The 23,333-nt window shown below is 42.4% G+C and overlaps 2 protein-coding genes across 2 annotated transcripts in view; one reads left to right on the forward strand and one right to left on the reverse strand.

Annotated features, from left to right (window-relative positions):
- Positions 1 to 1,039: 1,039 nt before the first annotated feature.
- On the forward strand, positions 1,040 to 6,193 carry PIGH (phosphatidylinositol glycan anchor biosynthesis class H). Its single transcript, XM_059819874.1, has 4 exons — positions 1,040 to 1,216; positions 2,758 to 2,967; positions 3,614 to 3,697; positions 5,893 to 6,193. Exons 1-4 carry the CDS (start codon positions 1,040 to 1,042, stop codon positions 5,992 to 5,994), a joined length of 573 nt encoding a protein of 190 aa, XP_059675857.1. The 3' UTR covers positions 5,995 to 6,193.
- A 5,391-nt stretch (positions 6,194 to 11,584) lies between these two features.
- The window catches only part of PLEKHH1 (pleckstrin homology, MyTH4 and FERM domain containing H1), a 45,237-nt gene continuing 33,488 nt past the window's right edge, over positions 11,585 to 23,333 (reverse strand). Inside the window, exons 20-28 of the mRNA XM_009816130.2 lie at positions 22,007 to 22,184; positions 21,451 to 21,606; positions 18,682 to 18,782; positions 16,718 to 16,859; positions 15,670 to 15,812; positions 14,434 to 14,563; positions 12,757 to 12,843; positions 12,074 to 12,220; positions 11,585 to 11,761 (exon numbers count right to left, since the gene is read on the reverse strand). Coding sequence (XP_009814432.2) covers positions 11,585 to 11,761; positions 12,074 to 12,220; positions 12,757 to 12,843; positions 14,434 to 14,563; positions 15,670 to 15,812; positions 16,718 to 16,859; positions 18,682 to 18,782; positions 21,451 to 21,606; positions 22,007 to 22,184 — 1,261 coding nt within the window. The remainder of the gene's footprint in view (positions 11,762 to 12,073; positions 12,221 to 12,756; positions 12,844 to 14,433; positions 14,564 to 15,669; positions 15,813 to 16,717; positions 16,860 to 18,681; positions 18,783 to 21,450; positions 21,607 to 22,006; positions 22,185 to 23,333) is intronic.

Genomic DNA, 23,333 nt, shown 5'->3' on the forward strand with positions numbered 1-23,333 from the left:
TGGCATCTGCAATTAAAGCTAGCAGACACACTCCAGGACTGTGGGAGAGGGGGAACAAATAAAAAAGACAAAGGAGTTCGGATAACGGTTTGGAAATTACAGAGCTGTAGCTTTATGTCACCGCCAGACAAGTCATACGAAGTAATAATCGAAAAGTATTAGAGGACACGATACAAAGACTCATTAAGTCTCTGTACACAATGCCAAGTCTCCAATTTATTAGGTACTTAGATGGCAAGGAAGCAGAAAACACGCTTTAACCTTTGAAAAAAAATACTGAAAAAATCCAAAAGAGCTTGTAGTAAAGGACAGTACAGACAAAAAGATACATCTATGTAGTAAGAATTGGTAAAGGCAAATGGGGAAAAAACCCCGCCTCTCTTCCTCATGGCAAGAGCCACTGACAGCACCACCATAACCTGTGTCGTTTAAAACTGTTACTAAAAAAACAGAGGAAGCAAGCAGTGAGTTACCAGCATTTGCAAACCGCAGAATCTCCTGATGTCGATCAGGATCAAGGGAAGACGCCTGGCGAGGCTTAACCCAGCGGCACCACCCTCGGGACAGAGCGGGGGCCGGGGCGCGGCGGGGCTGGCACCGGGCGGCTGCCGGGGAGACGCCATTTGGCAGGGGAGAGCCGGCTTGAAGAGCTTCCCCTTTCTGACTGTCCGCGGCGCCGCTCCGCGCTCGGGCCGGGCCGGGCCGGGCCGACGCCCGCACTGGCGACCCCCGCTCGGCCGCGGAGCCGGGCCCGGCGCGGGAGCGGGAGGCCCAGCAGAAGGGGCCCCGCCCGCCACTCGGGGGCCTGGGCCGCAGCCGCGGCCACGGCTTCGCGCCCCGCACGGCCCCGCGCGCACGCGCCAGTCGCACGAGGCGCCCACGCGCCCCGCGAGCGCGCGGGGGAGAGGCGGGACACCCGCCGGTCCGCACCACCCGCCCCTTCCCGCGGCGAGCGAGGCGCCGGAAGTGTGTGGTTGGGCCGTACCATCGAGCCGGGCGGGCCGCTCTAGGCTGCTTTCGGTGGTTCCGCTGGGGCGGCATGGAGGAGCGGCGGTACCGCTCGGCGTCGGGGGCGCCCATCGCGCTGCGGCGCCGCCAGCACAGCGCCTCCTGCCGGGAGCTGGCGGTGCGCTGCCCCCGCCTGCAGCTCCGCTCGCTCAGCGCCGTCACCTCCGCCGTCTGGCTGGCGGCCTACGGGCTCTTCGTGCTCAGCGAGGTACCGACCACCCCCCGGGCCGCGGCGCACCGGCCTCGCCCCTTCCCGCCGCCCCTCAGACCTCTCCGCGGCTCAGGCGCCGAGGGGTGACTCGGGGGCCCGGCCCCGAGGCGGCTGCGCCCCTGAGCCTGTGTCCCGCTGAAATACCGGGGGGTAATCAGGGGCCGTGGTTGGCATCTGAGGGGCTCGGTGGCAGTGGGTGTCCCCACAGCCCGCCGGCCTGGAGGGAGCCACGCAGCCTTTGCCGAGCTGCTTCTAGGACATGGGCAACGCTGGCCGAGGAAGGTGGCCAGAGCTGGTTGAAAGGCGGTCTCTGTGTATCCTGGGCCTCCTGCATGTTCTGGGAACGCCGAAGTGGTAGATCGTGCACTTCAATTTTTTCAATAATCTTTCCCAAGGAATGAAGACAGGAGATTGCGACATGAGTCAGTTGGCAGGTTTCTGATACCAAAAGATGGTTCACGTTCCTCTAGCTGGAAGGGAAGCCACGTTTGAGTTTTATTTGTTACGAAAGCATACACCCCAGCCAGTGGTTACCACCCGCTGTCCTCCTGCTTGGTTTTAGACATGCTCACGCAGCTTGTACGCAGGTGACTGCAATCCTTCCTTTCTGCCAGGCCACCAGCTCTGAAGGTCTCTCTCTGTGTGGATTTCAGTGTCTGTAATTCATGACTGTTTCTTTTCCACGATGACAAACTTTTGGAGAAGTCTTGCATCCTTTCTGTTTGAATGTGGCCACGGGTTCTTTAACTCACATGGTGGTACAGGCCCAGCTTGAGTGGTAGGGCCATGCAGTTCTAGTCCTTTAGGAAGTGTCAGTTATAACTTTGATTCATGGGTATGCAGCCAGGAGCTCTCCAAAACATGTCCCAGAAATAGGTTGTAGGACCTTTAGGATTTATTACCAGGTCTTCAGATGACTTACTGTTGACTATAGTTTCATGAGTTATATATTATTTTACGTAACGGCAATCCCAAGATTGCAGCACGCAAAAGAGGTTTGTCCTCAGACAAAGCACAGGAGAAAGCAAATGTTCTTTAGATTGGTATTTAAGGCAGGAAGAGAGACGAGGTTTGAACAAGTTTAAACTTGCAGTTCATAAGAAGAAAACCACGAGGCCAGTGGTTTTTCCTAAAAGAGTTTTCTTCCCCTCTGAGACTCCACCCTCAGTGCTAGTAAACATTTCACAACACTTCTCTGTCAGTGACATCATCTCTATAGACATTTGTATAATACCCTGTCATTGATGAAACTAGCTGGTTTTGGTTGAGATTTCTGCACTAAATTTACAAGGGAATAGAATTTTCTTGCAGTTTTCAGTTTCAGCTCCCAGTTCTTTCAGACCATACTGTGAAGACTGATTTAAATCTCATTACACGTATATCAGCCAGCCAGGTGAATAAAAGGACTCCACCTGACTAGAATTGCCTTGTAACTGTAGCTTTAATATTATAATTTACTGTGCAGTATTACTTTCTCTAAAGCTGTGTTCAATTAATTTTAAGACCAGAGCTCTGTCTTTGCTTGGCTTGTGTTACAGAATAGTATGGTGCTTTCTGCTGCTATCTTCATCACGCTGATTGGCCTGATCATATACCTGCACTTTGTGAAAATTGACCAGGAATCCCTGTTGGTCATTGGCTCACTCGGCATTCAGGTGACTTCATCCTATGCTTCAGGGAAAGAGAGCACAACCTTCATTGAGATGGGTCGCGTGAAGGATGTGGTTATCAATGAAGCCATCCATATGGTAATCATACACAGTCTTTCTTCTTATGTATCTGTGGGTACATTCACATCCAGTATATTTTCATGAGCGTGATTTACCAAAGCAATTAAACACAGCATCCTCCATAGTTTTACTGACATCAGGAGCTTTGTTTCAGATTTCTCTCTTTATTCAATTATCTGTTCTCTCACCTTTAAAGGAGAACTCAAGCCAAACAAATAACCTCAAAAAGCCAAATCCATCCCTTAGATAATGCCACTGACACTGAGCTAGTGGTTTTAGTTCTTTGTGTTGTACTGTTCTTACAAATCCTGATGCCAAACTCCGTAAGTAGTCAAGACGGAGATAAGAAGATGGACAACACAAGAGAGGATTTTTCCTGTTGCTGGGGTTTTCCGCAAAGCTCCTGTAGAAAAGCAGACCTTACCCTTCCACCTTGTGTGTGTTCTTTTCAGGTTAAAAATTTAATAGAAAAAACCACAGGTAAAATTACTGGCTTTATTGTGTGAAGGGAGGAAAGCTATAGATAGAAATTTGTAAACTTGACTGTGGCCTGAGCTGATTGGCCTTCAGCCCAATGAGTTGAAACAGATCCTCTTTCTGTGATAACTCCAGGCACTTTGATAGCATTCTCAAACTCCAATGATTCTGTTTGTTTGTCTTATAGCAAAAAGTTATCTACTACCTGTGCATCCTCCTCCAGGACCCTGGAGATCCTCAGGGAGTATCTGAGGTTGTGCCACTCTTTCAGGTGAGTTTGACTGAATGGTGGAGAAATCCAGATCTGTAGTCTGTGTGTGTGCGCCAGTTGTCTAAGCGTATCTTTATTCTACTACAGGTAGCTGATTACAGTTGCCTTTCCCTGACTGGGCCTTCAGGGTGGGTCTTACAGCGTTGTGGAATGGGAGGTGTTAGAAGTCTCATAGAACTATGTACCGGGGAGGGTTTTTTCATTTGCCCGCCAATCAAAAAACAGGGAGCTGTGTAAATCTGAACCCAACCAGGAGTTTGCACGAACTAGAAGTCTTTGGCTTACGTAGGGTACTGAGGACTTGTACAGCTTTCTGTGTAGTCTTATGCTCGGTGTTACCATCAAAACTATGGCACTGTGCTGCAGCTGATTTTTCTCTCAGCTCTGTGTGCCAAAAGTGCTCATAAAAACCTCCTTGGCATTAGATTGACTTCCCCTGTCTCACCAGTTGACAAAGATCACAGTACAAGCTATGAGCAATTTGCTTAATGTATAATAACTTGTTTGCTTTACCATTATCCTGTCTCCCCTTTCTCTGCTCTTGCTAACTTGTTCTAAGTGTCCATAATCCCATTTTTGGGATGGATTTTCTCTCTGCATGTACATGCCTAATACAACAATGCCCTGATTCTTGAGTGGTGGTAAGAAGTACTGAAGTACCTCACATCTTAGACTGATGAGGTTTATAGCCCTCTCTGTCCTTTTTAATTCACCTGCTGCTGGTGACTATCATTTTGTAGTCCACATACAGTTTATGACTGGATACAGTTAGTTTTCAGCTAAATACTTACAGGTATAAACAGACTGCTCCACTGATACTTGCTGCTAATTCAGTCCCACAGTTGTAAAGACGTTTACTAACAATAATATAAATTAAGTATTTCACACATAGTCAAGGGAAAAAAATGGATTTGCTGGAAATCCAACAACTAATAAATTCCAGAGAGCTGCCATCTGGAACCTGGTTTTAGTTATACATGCTCCTTTCCAGCTTCAGAGACGCTGCCTGGCATTTGTGTAGTTTCTCTTTTTTTTCTAGCTCAACTCTGAACAGTTTTATTTTCATGGAAATATCTTAGTATTGGGTAGAGTTGACTCCACCAGCAAAGGAGGTACAGAAAGAGCTGTGTCAGTCTACAATTCATTACCTGTCAGTAATTCTCACTTCAACGTGCTAGTTAGTGTGTTACTTAGTTTTGAAGGCGCAGTAATTAGTAACTTTATTGCGTCTCCTTCACTGGATTCCTCTAAGTTATATCAGCCTTCAAAACCAAAATTTACCGTGTCACTGAGCCCAGGAGCAGTTCTGCGCTGAATTGACCTATTGTTCTCTTAAGCAACACTTGCAAGGAGAGGCGTTTGATGGACTTTACACAGTAATGCTGTTTTGGGAGCTCAAAAGTCCGTAGGGGCTGTGGGACTGGGAAACTTTCACCTCCTTGCTGGTTTTAATCTGGTCCAGGTTAGAAGGGATGGAAAATCATTATACTTTGACCACCATTCACTGTTTGTGTGAAATGAATTGATGTTTTCAGTTAACCTTCCGTTGTCCTTTTGCTGACAGTACTAGCAGAGGCCAAGGGCCAGGTGTCTAAATTCCGTATCCTGAAGGTAGATTTTTCAGGGTGGAGGTCTTCTAGGATGGTGCATTAGTGAATGGAAATCTGCTGTTCAGTAGGTCTCTAGAGGGAGTATGGCTTAATAGGTAGGTTAATGGGTTGGGAGGTGTGGGTGTTCTTCCATGCTGCCACTGTCAACTGTGAGCTGAAAAAGGGGAGGATTTCTGATTTGGTGAGAGATTCATGCTAACTGCAGAACAGTGCTGCATGTTTTGACCTGACAGCTTTAGAAGCTGGCATTTTTCATCACAGAGCAAGTATGGCTTATGGAATGGCTTTGCAGTCCTGTATCACCAGCTTACATCAAAGACATCCTGGAGTTTGATGGATTATTTCTCAACAAACATGTAAAAGGGAAATCTATTCTCCATTGACTTAATGTGAGAAAGCTAATCAATTCCAGACATCTTGCCGTTGCATTCCTTATACATGCATGCTTTTGATAGTCAGCTTTGTGTCAGCTGTCTCCACATTCCTTTTTCTGCCTGACAATCTCACTAATGGGAAGTTAAAGCTTTCCAGCTCTTTTGCAGCCAGTTCAGAGCTTGATTCTCTGCTGTTTGACTTAAATTCTAGAGCTCCAAGCCACGTCTGGACTGCTTGATAGAAGTGTACAAAAGTTGTCAAGAAATTCTGGAGAAGAGGAAGACAGCTCCCCAATCAAGTGGAATAAAATAGTAAAAAAAACCTAAGGCAGCAAACTTGCAGCAGGACTCAGAGACACATGGAAAAGCAAGTAAAACTGCCCCATGGCTTTTTTACAGTAAAGTGATGTTAGGGCTATAGGCCCGCACAGACTCACAGAGTTGTTACAGAGAATGGCAGCTCAAGCACAGAAACAAGCCTTGAAATCCTCTGCTATGAAGGCAAGTGAGCAGCACTTTTTAGACTCAGACAGAAAAGGTTTTTCATTGCCTCTCCAGAAAAGAATTATGGGGAAATAGGGCAAAGGGAGGCAAGAACATGCATCAAACGTTTACTCTTTTGTGGATCTGAAAATTACTATAAACTCATAAGGTAACCTTGGCTGGACTGCCAAAAATACGCATTTTTTTTGTTTCTATTTAACCTTTTGTTTGAAAAAAGCATATACCACTCTAAATACCAAAGCTGATGTGTGGGCTGGGATGGTAACTTCTTGATCCACAGGAGAATTTAAGAAAGACAATAACAGAAAATTAAAATATACTGTTGCATTCAATTAAGTTTAATGAAATAAACATAGGAGAGCACACTTTGACCTCTTCAGGGATCTGCTAGAAAGAGTCCCATGGGATGGGGCCTTAGAGGGAAGAGGAGTCCAAGAAAGCTGATTGATAGTCAAGGATCACCTCCTCTAAGCTCAAGAACAGTCCATCCCAATGAGAGGAAGTCAAGCAAAAATGCCAGGAAGCCTGCATGGATGAACAACTTGCTCCTGGCAAAACTCGAACACAAAAAGGAAGTACACAGAAGGTGGAAACAGGGACAGGTAACCTGTGAGGAATACAGCAACTCTGCAACACTGTCCGAGATGCAGTTAGGAAAGCCAAAGCCCACCTGGAGTTGAATCTGTTGAAGGATGTCAAAGGCAACAAGAAGGGCTCCTGTCAGTATATAAGTAGCAAAAGGAAGACAGGGAAAATGTGGACCCATGGAAAATGTGGACCCATTGTTGAATGGGCAGGGGCATGGTGACACAGGACATGGAAAAGCTGTGGCATTAAAAGGGCCACATCAATTGCTCTGAGAATATGAGGAAGATGTGTTGTTGAAAATGATTATAATAATGACTATGTGAATAAAGTTTTATTGATCTATGCTCTCGGGAATAACTTAAGGTTGGGGAATTCTTCCTTGTTGATGAGCTAAAAGTTACTGTAACCTTTACCTGGTATTTTTCTCTCTTTTTTTTCCATGACTCCTTAGAAATATAACTGAGACAAGTCAACCGAAATGTCCAAACAAGAGCTAAAACAGCAAGTTGGCAGGAGCCTAGGGATTATGCTTAATTTGCATACAATGCTGTACTGTGCTTGTCTACATAATCTGTAATTAAAATATGGGGCAACATACCATCATGCGATATGGTAGAGAGAAGGTGATTTTTTTTTTTTTTCCACGGTGCCATGAAGTTTGAAAGAGACAGGTTAGCTTATGTCACAGGCAGCATTCTCGTTGTCCAAGTGAAAGGCAGCAGCTTGGGGATGTGCCACTGGCTTTGGGGTAACATTGTCTAGGTTACTTCATTTTTTATGGTTTTATTTCTCATATGTTCAAATGTTCAAATATGTTCAAATGTTGGGGTTGGCCAGATTTTTAATTCCATTGCTGCCCTAATGTAAGTTGGTAGGTCTCTCTTAAGTTAGTGAAGCTGCACCCTAATGCAAACTGCGTTTGGTTGCAAGTCCAGGCAGAACTGGGAAGGGCGCGTGTTGGGGCAGGGGCAGAAATTGGCTATTAACAATGGCGGCAGACCCTGGGACTGTGACTGTGTAAATGACTACAGCGGAGGTCCTTTGACTAAGAGCCATGTGGTATAGTTGAGTTGCATATGGCTCGGGGCATGGTTTGGCCAGGTTGTGTTTCTTCACAGGGAGGAGAAATGGTCAAGGCCATTGAGGAGCATTATAGCAGCAGGAAGATTTGCTGAGCCGTGGGGAGAACGTGTCAGAAAATAAATTATGCCTCAGCAGAGTAGACAAAGTCTTGGGCTTAAGAGTGTGCTGGGAACATTGACTGTGCTGTAAAAATCCCATGAATTCCTGAGAACGTGCACTGAAGAAATGACCAAGTAGCTGTGTCACAGGAGGAAGTCTGAAAGATTGTTTTAGCCAGCTTTTGAAGGAGTGAACATCCTGTGCCCATGGGAGTGCACTTTAGGCATCCACTAAAGCTGAGAGAAGATCAACAGAGAGAAACAAGGAATCAGACTAGGGCAGGTTGGCACCAGGTATGTGCCTGGATACCAAACACAATCTTTGTCCATTTTTGTTTACATTGAGACTATTTTGGCTTTTAAAATATTTTCTTTCATTCTGAGAATAATACAGTTTAATTCATGATAACTGCTTTTTATTAAGAACAAACAGAAATCTCACAGTATCTCCCAGACAGCCTTTTACATACACACAGCAGTTAGGAAAACAAAGTCTTTTGTCATCTCATTCTGTGCTGCAGCAATAGTAATTGCCAAAAGCATTGGTTAAGATAAAAATTGTTTTTCTACTAAAGAATCATACAAAATAGATATCTACACAGGGTTGTTTGTTTGAAGTCAGGTAAGCTATAAATAGGAGGTATATGTGCATCCATCAAAGCGGGGTGGTCCCCGAAATACTCAAGTATTAGTGAATTTTTTTTTAAGAAATAAGAAAAAAAGGTTCTATATGTCATGCTTCTCAATTTAAAGTGCAGTTATGACAGAAAATAACGAGCTTCAGGACAGCTCTTGCTTATTCAACATCTCTGCTTCCTGTTTGCCCTGGTACAGGTCTCTAAGGACATGAGCGTTAGCACTGTAAAGTAAGTACAGCCTCTGAACTGTGAGCTGGAGATGTTTATGCCTTGAGCATCTGCAGCACCGATGACAGCTCAGCTTATTCTGAAGCAGCTTTGTTACTGGTGGCATACAAGGAGAAGTAGTCTGCCAAACAGACCTTCGGATACAGGAGGAATTGTTAGGCAAAGGTGATTGAGCGAGGAGGAATAATGCTCTCTCTATTCAGATTGATGTAGCTATACCAAGATTACTGCGTGTGTGAGAGAGAGAGAGAGGGGAAGTGCATACTACTGACCACTATCAGGATATATAGTCACTTAAAACTATCAAAGAAAAAAAAAAAGACTAAATACCTTCTCAAAATTGTTTTTGGCTCAGAAAGCTTCTACCCTTTTCTGTAACTTCAAGGGATGGTCCTTAAATTCATAACAAGTGGGTACACAACAGCATGTGCAAATCAGATCTCTGTTCATACAATCTTTTCCTGTCTTACGTCTGCTATATTGTTTCCACAACCCACCATGTGGTGGTTTGGGTTTTTTTTTCATGTTACAAAGATGCTGATAAGGGATTGATTTTTGTCTGTCCCTTGGCTCTTCTCTTTTAATTTGTGGCTTTGTACCCACCATAAGTGTGAAACAAAAACTTCTTGAAGTATTAGCTCCACTGTGTGCATTAGTTGGACATTTCAAGGTTGGTGGCAGGTACTAGGGAGTAAAAGCACTGGTATGGTTGGTTTGTTCATTTGCAAATAGCTTTGGTTTGCTATTGCTGAATTCTTTCTAATGGTTGGGTTCACACTGTTTTAATTTGGGAAAGTTGCCCATGAATGCATAATTATTATGAAGTTGCACATGGTACTTTTGAAAGTGCAGTTATTCTTCCTTAGCTTTTTTAGAATGCTTATCACAATAGGTGAACTCAAGCCAGGTAGATTTAGATTTTTCAAGAAAAATTGCTATTTTTTTATTTGTTTAAAATCCATTAAACTTCTCAATCATAACATAGTCCCTTTAAAAAAAACCCCAAAACCATTCCTTAGGAAAGTCAGAAGAACAATACTTGAGTACACATTTGCTGACTACCTCCTCCTTGCCAGGGTAGCATGAAGGAAGCAGGAGTTTGAAAGGAGCAGCTTCTGTCAAGTCAGAATGGCAGAGCTGGTTTGGAGGTTTGGGAAGATCTGTTCCAGTTGCTGAAAGACAGGAAAAAAGTACAAAATTTGCTTGCCTTGTCTTGTCTTCCTTTGTCTGAGATTACGTGCAGTTTCAAACACATCCCGGAACATCTACAACAGTGATTAACAGAAACAGTCTTTGAAGGTGCTTATCTGACAGTGGAGCACGTGACATGTTCAGCCCTGCAGCAGAGTTCTAATGTTCATCTGTTGCGTAGAATAGTGTCGACTCCTGACGTGCATCAGTCCTGTAGGAGCTGGGGCATCATCTGACACTGTTCCAGTCCCAGTCGTTCTGAGCCCTCAACACACAAAGACATTAAGTTTCCACCTTTATTTAAAGTTGAAAATAATCTTGAGTAGCACTGAACTCTTATTCTATACTCCCTCTTTCAGGTCTGAAATTACCCTTGGCTTGCATCGGAATTATTCTTGTCAGTTTAGTTCCTCTTCCTTCTCAACAGCGTCTTCTTTCTTTCACATCTGGAGCAAGGACTTGGAAAGTTCCTGTCTTTCAATTTTAGCATCAGTTTCAGGGAGGAGTCGTTATAGCTCTAGGGAAAATTAAATTGTTCTCTTGGTTGTGTTAAGCAGTTGCATAAAAACTATTATAGTCTCTGCAAAAAGACTATCTTAATAGTTGTTCTGGGAGTGGCAACACTGAATTTAAACATGGCTAAAAACTTTAATGTGATGGCTATTCACAACCAGAGCATAGAGATGAAGTTATGTCTAAACTACCTGATCAGACTATGTCATGTTAATCTTTACACGCTGGTAATAGCCTTTTCAGTGTGTATCTAGCTTATGATGCAGTGATACGCAGCTCCTAATACAGGCAGTATTCAACAGGATGCATCCTTGTGCAGGTTTCATGCCACATGCCACAGTATCCATTACCACCTGTTTTTACTTTTAATAGGACTGTGTGCTCAGCCCACTGCAGTCAGATTCAAGCCTATATACCACTCAAATCTGCCTTGCAGAGGTTGCAGTCTAATTCAGGTAAAAAGTGAGCAAGTTAGGGATTGACGCAAATGTAAGATTATTGGAAATAATGATAATAACTAAAAGGGGCTATAATGAGGAAAAGATGTCACTAGGAGTTTTAAGAGCTGGACTGAGATTCCAGATACAGGGTATGCAGTGAGCTAAAGGCAGGTGCAAAGCTGAAAATGGGAGGGATCCAAGACAACATATGTGCTTGTAAGCAAAGCAGTAAGATCAAGGAGACAGAAGAAGAATGGGTGCAAGGGAAGAGAGCAGATGAAATGTGACTTAAGCACTGTGCAGGCAAATGACCTGAGGCATGGTATTTTGGATGGATTGTGGCATGGAAAGGAAACTCCTGCACAGTCCCCAAAATCAACATTTTAAGAGAAAGAACACTGCCTCTACCCACACTAAGGAACTTTGTCTGTTATTACGGAAAAAGAATCAGAGCCTGCATTAAAGTAAGGTAAAGTAACCAGAAAAATAGCTGTCTGCAATTCAGTACAGTGCAAAAAAAAAAAAAAAAAAAAAAAAACAAAACCCAAAACCAAAAACCCAAACAAACCCCGAACAAAAAAGCAGACACCAAAATCCCCAAAGTCATTTGGAATGAGCCCTCAGAGCAGGGTGGGCCCCTTAGTGCTTCGGGGCATTGAAGGAAAAAAGCACCGACTTTCAGTCTCCCAGAGCTTGTTAGCAGGTGTTCTGCTTCGGGAGGGCTGTGTAGAAGATAGGAGTGAAGGTGTTGAACGGTAGTTAATATAGCTGGCAATAAGAAGTGTTGCTTCAACAATCTAGGGAAAAAAGATAATGATTAACTGTAAGTCAATTAGAGGTAAGAGCGCCCTTTGATTTTTAGAACCTATTGACTGCATAACTTTTGCAAATGGCTTTCTCACATGGAATTGTTCAGGTTTGAAATGAAGGTCTGTCTTTAAGAGTTAGGCAGAATAAGTCTCTTGATTAAAGGTTCTGGCTTACAAGGGATTTATTGAATGTGTATAGCTGGTGCAGCAGCCACAAGTACCAGTCCCCAGGACTTGTACAAAATGCCCAGCTGTGATGCTGCCAACTGGAAAGAAACTCACTGTTCATTTTGTAATTACCTTTGGAATTGCCATTGTGAAAAGGAGTTTTTCAGTGCTGTTTTTTCCAGAACTCCTTTCTTTCATTTGACTGACTACAATCATGAAGTCGTCTCGACAGCCTCCAAAGGTCAGCACAGAGGAGTATGAGTAAGAGACCTTCAAATGCTGCAGACAGAGAGTTTGAAAGAGTCATAGTTCTGTAAAAGAAACAGCCACCTTAAATGAGTATGTTTGCTACTTACTGCAAGAACACCAGATCTCCAGCAGTAATAAGCAGTATAGGTAATTGGCTTTATAGATAACAGCTGGCAGAGAAATCTCAAACAAGAATCACATTTCTAGTTTTCTCCTAGCTTGCTCGATGCCTCTCTGCTTCAGAGCAATAGTCCAAACTTTGTTATATCCCAGATGGTGGTAGCACATACCACTGAGATTTTGCAAGATGTATGAGCATGTTTGCTGCCTGTCAAAGAGGCAGTTAGCTGTTTCATGAAACCTTACCTTACACTGTAGCTGTAATTTTCCTTTGTTTATGTAGTGTTCAAACATAGCACTGACTTCCCTCATCTCTGACTTCTACAAATTAACTTCTGGATCCATTTGAAGTTAAAGACAAACTTTTAGTGACTTTTAGTGGACTCAGAGGAATGTCTTTCTGTGGGAGGTAAGTTATTTTTCTTAAACAGTGTTCCTCACCATACCATAGTGTTATAATCCAGTATGCTGATACCATCTTCATTCACAGCTATCCAGACTGGACAGTCTTGCAATGAGGAAGGCAAAATGGGCTAGAGAAAAAGAAAATCATTAATTTACATATTTCTTGACCACCACACAAAGATATTTCTGACATACATCTTGGGTTTTAAGGATAAGGTGAAGATGAGAGAGAATCCTATAGGCTTACTGATCTGACCTGGTTTGATTTTTAAGAGTACTTCTCTTAAAATCTGGAATAACATTTTCAGATGTACATAGAATTTTGGGACTAGTGGCACAAAAGATGCAATGATAACGAAGGCTTTGAGGTTAAATTCCATCAGTGTAGTTAAAACTGAAGGAAATGCTAGTGTACAAAACAGCAGTTCTGCTCTTCTCTGGTTCTTATATGACTCCCATCAGTCAGTCAGGCCGTGAAGCCTGTTGGTTTCTATAATACCAGTACACCCAGTACCATCACATCAATGCAATTTTCTTTCTTACAGACTTTGACAAATGTGCATCAATTATCTGTTAAAGATGAGTTATGTATTGTTATGATTAATGACATGAATCTTTCCTGAGAATCTGCTATTACGTGGCTGATGCCATTGGCTTTGCTGTTTAACTTTTCAAAAGTTATAAAATATGTTAATCATCGGAAATATCAACATTATTTAGATTCTGGGTGGAACTATTCTGTATTCTGATTCTTCAGCCTCAGTAACCTCAAATACTAGTAACCTTTTACTGCTGACAGTGGAAATAATTGTCTTTTCGAAAACTTCTTGTACATTTACTCAAGAGGTCCTTTTCATCCTTAGACTTTATTCCGTAACTACAGCAGCTTTGACTTCAAAGCAAGAGACAGGTCTTGTTCATAGTTACATACCTCAAGCTTTCAGTAGAGGAGGTTTCTGTTGGGTTGGGGAAGATGGTTAATGCCAAAACAAGATTTCTCAGACAGCCACTATGTGCTAAGACATTAGTTCAGACATGGGTAACAGGTACAGAGCTCTAGCCTGGGATGGGCTGAGGGATGGTACAAAGCTACTGGGAGAAGCACTCCCTGCAGCTGTTCTTCGGTCTCCTGCTGATGCCTCTGGGCTGGCAGCTCACCCAATATGTGCTTTCATTTTTCTGTTTCTGCAATAGGACATTAGCAGTGCTTGCTTCTCTTGTGTGGCAAGGAAAGCAGCCAGCTCTGTGTCAAGCAGACAACAGGACTGAAATACCCATTCTCCTTTTAGCTAGCATCAGCTGCCAGGTGTGATTTATGGGGTACTCTTCCCTTCCGACCCCCCCCAGTGCTATGTAAATAGTATTTTTTAAACTATCATTGCAGCCCTGATGACTAGGGAAATTCCTGCCTGAGAAAGCTTTGGCAAGGTTTGTAAGGAGAGTTAGTACCCTGTATTACGATCACCTGATGCAGCCAGGGAACCTTCAGTATTTATTTACTGAACGCTAGCAACCCCTAGTGTTTAGAACATGTTTCGCTTCCTTCTTTCTAAACCTATGTGGTACCAAACAGAGCTGTTCGTTCAGGACAGGGTATTGTTCAGTTTTTCCCCTTCCTGAAGTAGAAGCATTTTCAACCCGTGTTACCAGATATCATAGGTACATGTCAGCTCAGATAGTTCACTCTCAGGGACAGGAAAAAAGTGTGCTCCAGTTACCTTAGCAGCAAATATTTTCGTTCCAAAAAGAGGCCATTTCCGGGCCACTGTTAAATAAATTCGAATGCATTCTGGTGGAGAGCATCCCTGCAGCACCATCCACTTCGTTGCCAGCCTGTCAGCCAGTTGCCTTTCAGAATCCAAGACACAAGACAGCATTATTTACTAATGTCTTCCAAGGAGAGGTGAGTAAAATTATAACAGTTAATAGAAGTACCTATCATTGCAAGAGGGCTGTTCTACACAGCACTATGGTCAGGGCTGTTAGCACTGTCAGTTATGAGGGTTGTACAACCTGAGTTTATTTCAGCATTTTCTCCACTTCCGCAATTATTTTACTACTAGTGATACTGTAATGCCCAGGAATCCCAGTCACATACGGGTTGCTCACTGGTGTATTAAACAACTGTATATTATATTAAACAACTGTAACTACAAACATTCAGGCAGCTGTTACAGTAAAATCCTGCCCAGCTTGTCTTCACATTCAATTATACTCTCACCTTCATCTTAACTTGTCTGTAGTTTGCTCTATATGGCGTGGCAATTTATATTAACTCACTCTTGATTTGGCTCACTGGGGATGTTTTGGCTGCTATCTTGCTACATGCAGATGGAATTTGCTTCCAAAAGGAGGTAATTGCGTTAGTTCCACCCCTGCATCCCTAAGCAGCTTTGGATCTGGAAGATTATAGTTCTCTCTCATTAAAACAGTTAGAGCTGAGATCCATGGCAGCATCTGAATTCTGTACTTGAGATCTCTGCATTGTGTGTGAGAATTTCCAAGTCAGAACATCAAAAAGCCCTGCCAAAATATGTCCTGCCAGAATTACTGTATGGCCTGAAGCAGCCCTTATGTGCTGGCTTTATGGCTTATTGCAAATGTTAGGCATCTGGATTCAATTGACACTTGGGGGAAGGGTAAAACAAAAATTCAGAAACAGAATTCATCTTAGGCTTAGGTTGGTTAGAGTTTGTTGAAACTAAGATGCCTAACTTGGATGTGAAAGGCTTAAAATTCTTGTCGAGGGGAAAATTAGTTGGTGATGTGGCTCTTTTTATATTCGTTAACTGCTATTTTCTTTTAAAGGAACCTTTTCCTGACACTTGTGTTTTGTTTATGTTTCTACATCAAATAGTCTTGACAGGGCTCCTTGAAACTTCATAGATATAAAGACAGAATTTTGCAAGTAAAAATTGTCTTCAGTGCAAAGTACAGAAAAGCAAACAATTTACCTGAGCTGTTCAGGAGTAATGTTTTGCTTGTAGCATTTGGGGTAGAATTTATCTAAGACCTGGTGGAGAAGATGCTGCATTTTCGATTGTGATGTTCCCCCAGGACTTGAAGATCCTGGTCGATCCAAATCCCCATATTCCACCTAAGACAACATTATAGTTTATAGTGCAACAGAACTATGGGGGTTTTAGTGCAGTAGAACATTCCATGAGTTCCCATACTGATAACTACTGTGTTTATGAGTCATGCAAAAAGACACCATTAGGATGGGGAATTTTGTCTACAGCATTTACCATAGTAAATGTATACAACAGAGCAACTACTGAGGACATGACTGGCCAAGGAATTCTTTACTGATCTAAGAAAGTGAAAAAAGATCTCAGCCAGCTACTTTTAGGGAGACACTTCTGTATAACTGCCAAGCTTTTGGGGTTTATTTTCAATTGGCTGATTAAAACAATAGCCTATTTGTAAATAGTTTGGACAATGTTCCCAGCTTCTTCATCTCAGTTTACATTGCTTTAGTAAATGCAACAATCAGTTTCCACTCAGTAAGAAATCACTATCCTGCTTATCACGCCCACAACCCATACTGTGTGTTTTATGTGGTAAAATGCTAAATGCAAGCCTGGAGGTCTAATGGAGGATCCTACAGGACACCCTTCCTGAGTAAGAGCCTATTGACAGTGCAACAGGGAAAGTTTTTACTATTAAGTGGAATTCTAGTAGTGATAATATTTTCATATCTCTACTAAGGCACTACTCAGAGCAGTTCTGGGGATAGTCCAGCGTCACTGGTTTTTTCCAATATTTTTCTTCAGAAGGAAAGGAGAGGCACTCCTATAGCAAATTTCCCTACAGCAAAAGGTGTTCTCACAACATGTATATGCCGGTATAATGTTTTTGGCATGGTACATCTCAGACTGTATGTTTGATAAAAAACCCCAACTTTTGATGTAAAAGATAGCTGCTTAGTCAAAGATATTCAGTGTACAGCTGAAGTCCTGGAGGACAAAAGGGAAGATTTCTGCCCATAGCCATACTCACCTGAGCCATCAGAGCCACCATTTCCAGAGCTAATTCCTTATTAACAGGAAACCTTCCATTGGCTATTTCATTGCTGACTTGGAAGGCCAGTAGCAACCGCTCCCGGTCTGTCTCACCTTTGGCCTGGCTCCGAAAATATAGCCTAAAAAGCAGAGAGAATTGTGAAGGTAAAAAGATAACTGTGAACTGAAAGTAGAGGTGGGAACTTTAGTCAAGATAAGTAAAAATTAAAGTGGGGTTTTTTTTTTCCTCCTTCTCCAAAGTGAACTTTGTGTATTGCAGGGGTACTGGACAGAGATTTGGAAGCTGAGGTGCTTCCCTTATGAGCAAGATTTAGGCAAGGAAGCTCAAAATATGCTTTCTAGCTTTGGAAGCCATTTGAATTCTGAGTGCCAACCACTTCAAGACAGTGAAGCTTTATTAAACACAGGTAAAACGGTGTCCGTCTGTCCCCATCAAGCAGACAGGCAATATTTAAGGTATGGCCCTTCTCTGCTTATCCCAGAATACAGAACTGCCTCTCCTCTAAGTGCTCTAACTTCTACATGATGGCCTTGTAGACTTGTTATTTTTGCCAGCTCTGTTTTGACCACTTATACTGATACTGTTATTAAAAAAGTCTTCCCTTTGCTTCAGCAGGAAATAAGAGACCCAATTATCAGGCTTTATTTCAAAAGTTGAAGAAGCATTCTTGTAAACCAAAGCTTCCTACTATTTTTTTATTCCCTTCACACTTGCAATTTCTTTGACCTGGTACAGCAAGATGACTAATGGGAGTTGAAGACACCAGCTTGGGGAATGCTTCCAAGAACCATTCCTCATGCATGCCTATTTACAGCCCACACCATCTAATTCAAGTATTAATTCACAGCTGCATCTATGACTATATATTCCACAATACCACACAAGATAGTCGTTCCAGTGGATCAGTTTGTTTATCTTTATGTCAATCTAAGAGTAACACCACCATTAGGACCACAGTGACCTTACACACATGTCTTATCAGAGTCCTTGGTGTTAGAACAGCCCAACCTTGGAAAGACCTTATCAAAACATCCTTGCTGTCCAGTCTAGGCACATTCCAGTCCAACAAAATAATACTGCAAAGTTTCACTCCTGAAACAAATACTGCCTTCTAGGCCAAAAGCAAAAACTTCTGCTTCCACCTTGGTTATACCAACTAACAAAGTTCACAGAACTTTGTTTCCACCATTACAGTCAACAAAATCTTCCTATGTTCAATACAGAATTTTGTCTCTTTATAGTTTTGGGGTGGCCTTTGTTTTGCCTGCAAACAGAATTCACATGCAGAAAGCCATTCCTTGTTCTCACACACAGCTCTCCATTCACTGTAATTCAGAATTTCTGTCTGTATTATAAATGATGATTTTGTTCCAGTTTTTGGTTTAGATCTTTGTCTCGTACTTTCATTCTCTACTATGTCATCATCTAACTTTTAACATTTCTTTCTTTATAAAGTCTGGGCACTGCTACTACATGTCTCTTCTACAGCTTGTGCCATTTAGAACATTGTTCTTGTATCTTTTTCATCTTAGTGATTCTTCACTTAATTGCAAATTTCAGCATATTCGTTTTCACTGGTGATTCTTCCCCTAGGTCTCTCTTCCTCTGACCTAACATGCGTTATTTAATTATGTTTTAGGATCTAGGCAAATGAAATTGTGCCAAGTATGTCTTATTGTGCTACAGCTAGTTCTTAACCCATTTTAAGTCTATTCTGCTATTGCAAAGTGTTTTGGATTTTACCTCTAGGCCATATACCCTCTTTTACACATGTACCACACACAAAACTTAACACATCTCATATAGGATTTGAACACATCTTAGCTAAAATAGTTTTGGCACTAGCAGTACTATAAATTACTGGCTATCTACAGAGATATATCCAGTCTAGAAATGTTTCATTAACAGCAGTAGTGAGGCCAACCAATGAAGCACAGTACCTGTTCTTATAGGTCAACTTCACAATTCTTGTGCCACCTTCATATTTCCCGGGATGCAATTCTTTTAAGGCTTGTTCCCATTTAGAAATGACATCACAGATCTTTAAAAAATATCATGGAAAGAGGACAGACAAACTGAGGTGAAATGTATAGTTAAGGCTTGAGGAGAAAGTAGGTGATAAAAGTACTGTGGAACACAGAAGATAAAGGAATAGACTGGATCAGCATAAACACAGCCAAAAGTGGCAAAACAATTCCTTTTTCTATTACACAGTATGTAAAAATTAAAGCGTTGCAACTGAAAACTCCAGCTCCAATCTGCAGGGGGACATCTGTAAGTGAATTCTGGTCTGGTAGCAACTTTGTGGCTATGTCTATCTTAGCAAGTAGCAAAGCCCAGGAGGAGCAGATCTGCATAGTGAAACACCTGTTCCTAAGACGCTATGCCCACACTGTATGAGTTTCAAAGGGTTTTCCTTTGGACTAGCTTTAGTCTGATCAAATGGCCTGAAAGCCCACTACTATGTTGGATCACATCTTCCAGTTCATGTTTCACGTAAAAAGAATCCATTTCATGCTCTCTTAAGATTGTTCCTTAATGTGAATCAAAGCATGGTTAATAAGAACGATTGGTAGGTTTGCTTCAAAAGTGCCCTCCTGAGCCAAACTAAAGCACTAACATATCCTCTGAATAGCAGCTGTCTACATGCTTGGCTAAAACAAACCCTTGGATGTGAATGTCCAAACTTTGGGAACATTTGGTCTTAGATTCCAACTTTATAACTCAGACATATTTTTAGTAATAGCATTGTTAATCTCTTTGCTCCCATTCAGCTTCTCTTGGTTATTCCAGTCCTTTTACAAATGGTCTAATAAGGGCCCCTCCTTCTCTTTTGATAGCATCTCAATAAAAGGAATGTGAACATAAGAAGCCACATGAAATACATAATCAGATATCCTAATCCCCTCTAAAGAAGCTATTGAGGTTGCCTTGGCAAGTAAACAATAACCAGTTAATTACCAGTAAAAGTGATGCCTTTGATTGTCTCAAGCTCCTTCGTTTACTCTAATATCTCATCTCTCCAAATGGTTATTCAATTACCAGCAAAGCTCCAGATTATCTGATCTATATCAGGCCATGAAAGCGAAGGATATAATTTGGCACTGTCTGTGGTAGTTTCCTCTTCAAACCATCTAATTAAAGTTATTGGCATCTTCTCCCTCTGTTGCCCGGTGTGAAATTTTACGCTGTGTAAAACAGAATGTTTATGTTCCTTACAGGTATCAGGGCCTCTTCAAAGTTGCCACTACCACTATTCCTCCATCAATGCTGTACAACAAATTATTCTCCCAGAATTGTACCAAAACCTGATGTGTCTTATTCATGGCTGCTAGCCTGCTCACTTAAGGCAGTCATCCAGCTGCAGCATGGGTAAAAATCCCCATATGAAAGACACAGATGTTAATACTTTATCTGCTTTCCTTTTCCCTTGATCTGAGGCAGTCCTCTCTTTTTTAAAGTGAAGGTATAATCAGTAGAGCTTTCTCCCCTAAGTACACTCATCAACAATGAAAGCCTGAATTATCTGGAGATAGCAAGGAGATACTTCATAATCCAATAGATGAGATTTATATAGACATGCCAAGAGACTCACAGCCTAACATAAATTTGTCTCAATTAGGAGTGTCACATTTTATGGTAGCTGTGATACCTGATCATGCTAGCTAGCTCAGTCATGTTTTAATTTTGTAGTCAAGATAAATTAAACTTTAATATGTGCTAAAATCTGAGTTAAAGACTTTAAGAATTGACCAATTTATCACCTACTAAAAGAGAATGTGCTTTGTCTTAACTAGTATCTCAGACTACACTGAGCTAATTATAGAATCATTTAGGTTGGAAAAGACCTTTAAGATTATCGAGTCCAACTGTAAACCTAACACTGGCAAGTCCACCACTAAACCATGTCCTTATGTGCCACATCTACATGTCTTTTAAATACCTCCAGGGATGATGACTCAACCACTTCCCCGGGCAGCCTGTTCCAGTGTCTGACAACCCTTTCAGTGAAGAAATTTTTCCTAATATCCAGTCTAAACCTCCCCTGGTGCAACTTGAGGCCATTTCCTCTTGTCCTATTGCTTGTCATCTGGGAGAGGAGACCGAGACCTACCTTGCTAGGACCTCCTTTCAGGTATTTGTAGAGAGCGATAAGGTCTCCCCTCAGCCTCCTCTTCTGCAGGCTAAAAAACCCCAGTTCCCTCAGCCGTTCCTTATAGGACTTGTGCTCCAGACCCCTCACCAGCTTTGTTGCTCTTCTCTGGACACGTTCCAGCACCTCAATGTCTTTCTTGTAGTGAGGGGTCCAAAACTGAACACAGTATTCGAGGTGCGGCCTCACCAGTGCCGAGTACAGGGGCACGATCACGTCCCTAATCCTGCTGGCCACACTATTTCTGATACAAGCCAAGATGCTATTTGGCCGCCTTGGCCACCTGGGCACACTGCTGGCTCATATTCAGCCGGCTATAGACCAACATCCCCAGGTCTTTTTCCACCAGGCAGCTTTCCAGCCACTCGTCCCCAAGCCTGTAGCCTTGCATGGGGTTGTTGTGACCCCAATGCAGGAATTAATATCTCATCTCTGAATACTAATCTAGATAGAAAATACCCAAGTGTATTTGATCTTGCTGCATATTAAGAAAAATTTATTAGCCATTTAGCAGCTCTTCAAAGATCTATGCTGAATGGGGGGAGGGAGGAAATACCTTCATGTTGCCCTGAAGACAATGTTCCAAATTCCTGCCAGAAGGATCATCTGTGAACAGAGAAAATCCCATGTGGGACGGCTTCCTCATTCCTGTCTCCTGGTTCAGTCGTTGGATGAATTCATCAACTGTTGAAGAACCATCAAAACCTACAACCTGCAATGAAAGAGGAGCTACTTGAGGATAACTTTCAAGAAACATAACATTGATGGGTATCACAGCTAATGAAGCCTGGTTTCCTACAGACTGGTGTCTCATGATTGACTGCCAGCTCCAGTAACTGCACTTGCATATTGTCTCCCTTCACATTGCATTCTTTCTTGTACTGAGACTCTTAGGACATCTCTCCCTTTTCCCCAGCTACCTTTTCTTCCTAAGACCTGTAGAGCTGGGGCTGGATTCCTTTCATTTTCTCAAGAAAAATGGCTAAATCGACAAAGAGGAGAAATTGTGTCTATCTCCCAATATCTGATATGTATAATCACCATGGTTCCACCTGCGCACATGAAGGAGGCAGGTTATGGTGCCTGGAAGAAAGGCAGCTGCAATGGCTCACCTGGTAGGTTCCGTTCATGAAGTGCACTGGGATGCTGAAGGGGAGTGAGTGGTGGTAGGGATTTCTCAGCAAGATGGACACAATCTCCATCCGGGAGGGCTTGGCTTCCCGCTCGCCAGCCTGCACAGTGCGGTCTACTGATCTCTGGCAGTAGATGGCATACTTCCCTATTTCACTCCTAGGCAAAGAGGTGGAGATAAGCCACAAACGTGCTTTAAATGGCATGTCCTCTTCCATTTCCCATGCCATGACTAGAGCATTCCTCCCTCAGGCTTTTGCTCAACCTAAGATACATATCTGTGCAGATACCCGAGTTCATCTCAACAGACTAACAGCTCAAGTGAAAAGCTACAAAACAAACCTGAGCTGCAAGGATCTGTAAAATTAAGGTAGACAATAGACTCTGGGAAGCGCAAGAGCATTCTCTGCTCCTAGATGGACTGGACACAGTATAGGAATATCCTCTTCTGTACCCTGTTGCCATCATAGTATCCATTAAACCAAGACCAGTTCACCCTCGCACTCACTGTCATGCCAGCAGAATGTAATTACTGGTAAGTATTAATAGTAAGTTGTAATGCATTAGTCTCACTTACAGGATTATATGTTGTGTTTATCAATTTACATGGTCATACAAATTATAAGTTTCCATGTATTAACCCTATCTGCCAATCAAAAGACTCAACAGAGATTCAAAGCAGGCTCAGATTTGTTGATAGTTCAATACAGTATAGCGACAGTTACGAATATGATCAGTTTACTGTCTGCTGAAGAGAGAGCTCTATTGAACAGCACCAAAAGGATATAAGTGTCTCTAAAGCCAGGCAGGAACATTCAATTACACCTTTTGCAAAAAGGTTAAGAATGTATATACTGAATAAGTTCTGAAATTGAAGGATCTGTATGGATTTATAGTGGTGCTATCACTTTGCAGGGAAACTAATTCCATTCAAGATGCCTTCAGGAGCTCAGTACATGATTAAATCTCCAGTTAAATCCCTGCGAGCAACATGGAAGTCAGGAGCTCTGGCTTTTCACTGTAGCAATATATTGCTCACCTCCCCAGTAATGCGTTTGAACAATTTTCAAATGGAGAATCTTGCTTCAACGAGAAGCTGTTGTGTCTGACTTCCAAATGCTCCTGAGCCCTTTGTCTTCTAACCTAGAACTGTGCCCCAATTTTCTTCCTCTCTTAGAGATTGGATATATACTCTAAGGTCACCTTTCATGAAAAACAATACCTAGAATGAAGATCTAGTGTAAATCTAGACCATAGGCATTATGCAGTTTAAACATTCGAGTGTCTTGTTTGCTGTAGGAAACAGGG

Source organism: Gavia stellata, chromosome 7, assembly GCF_030936135.1.
Source record: "Gavia stellata isolate bGavSte3 chromosome 7, bGavSte3.hap2, whole genome shotgun sequence".
Taxonomy (NCBI): domain Eukaryota; kingdom Metazoa; phylum Chordata; class Aves; order Gaviiformes; family Gaviidae; genus Gavia; species Gavia stellata.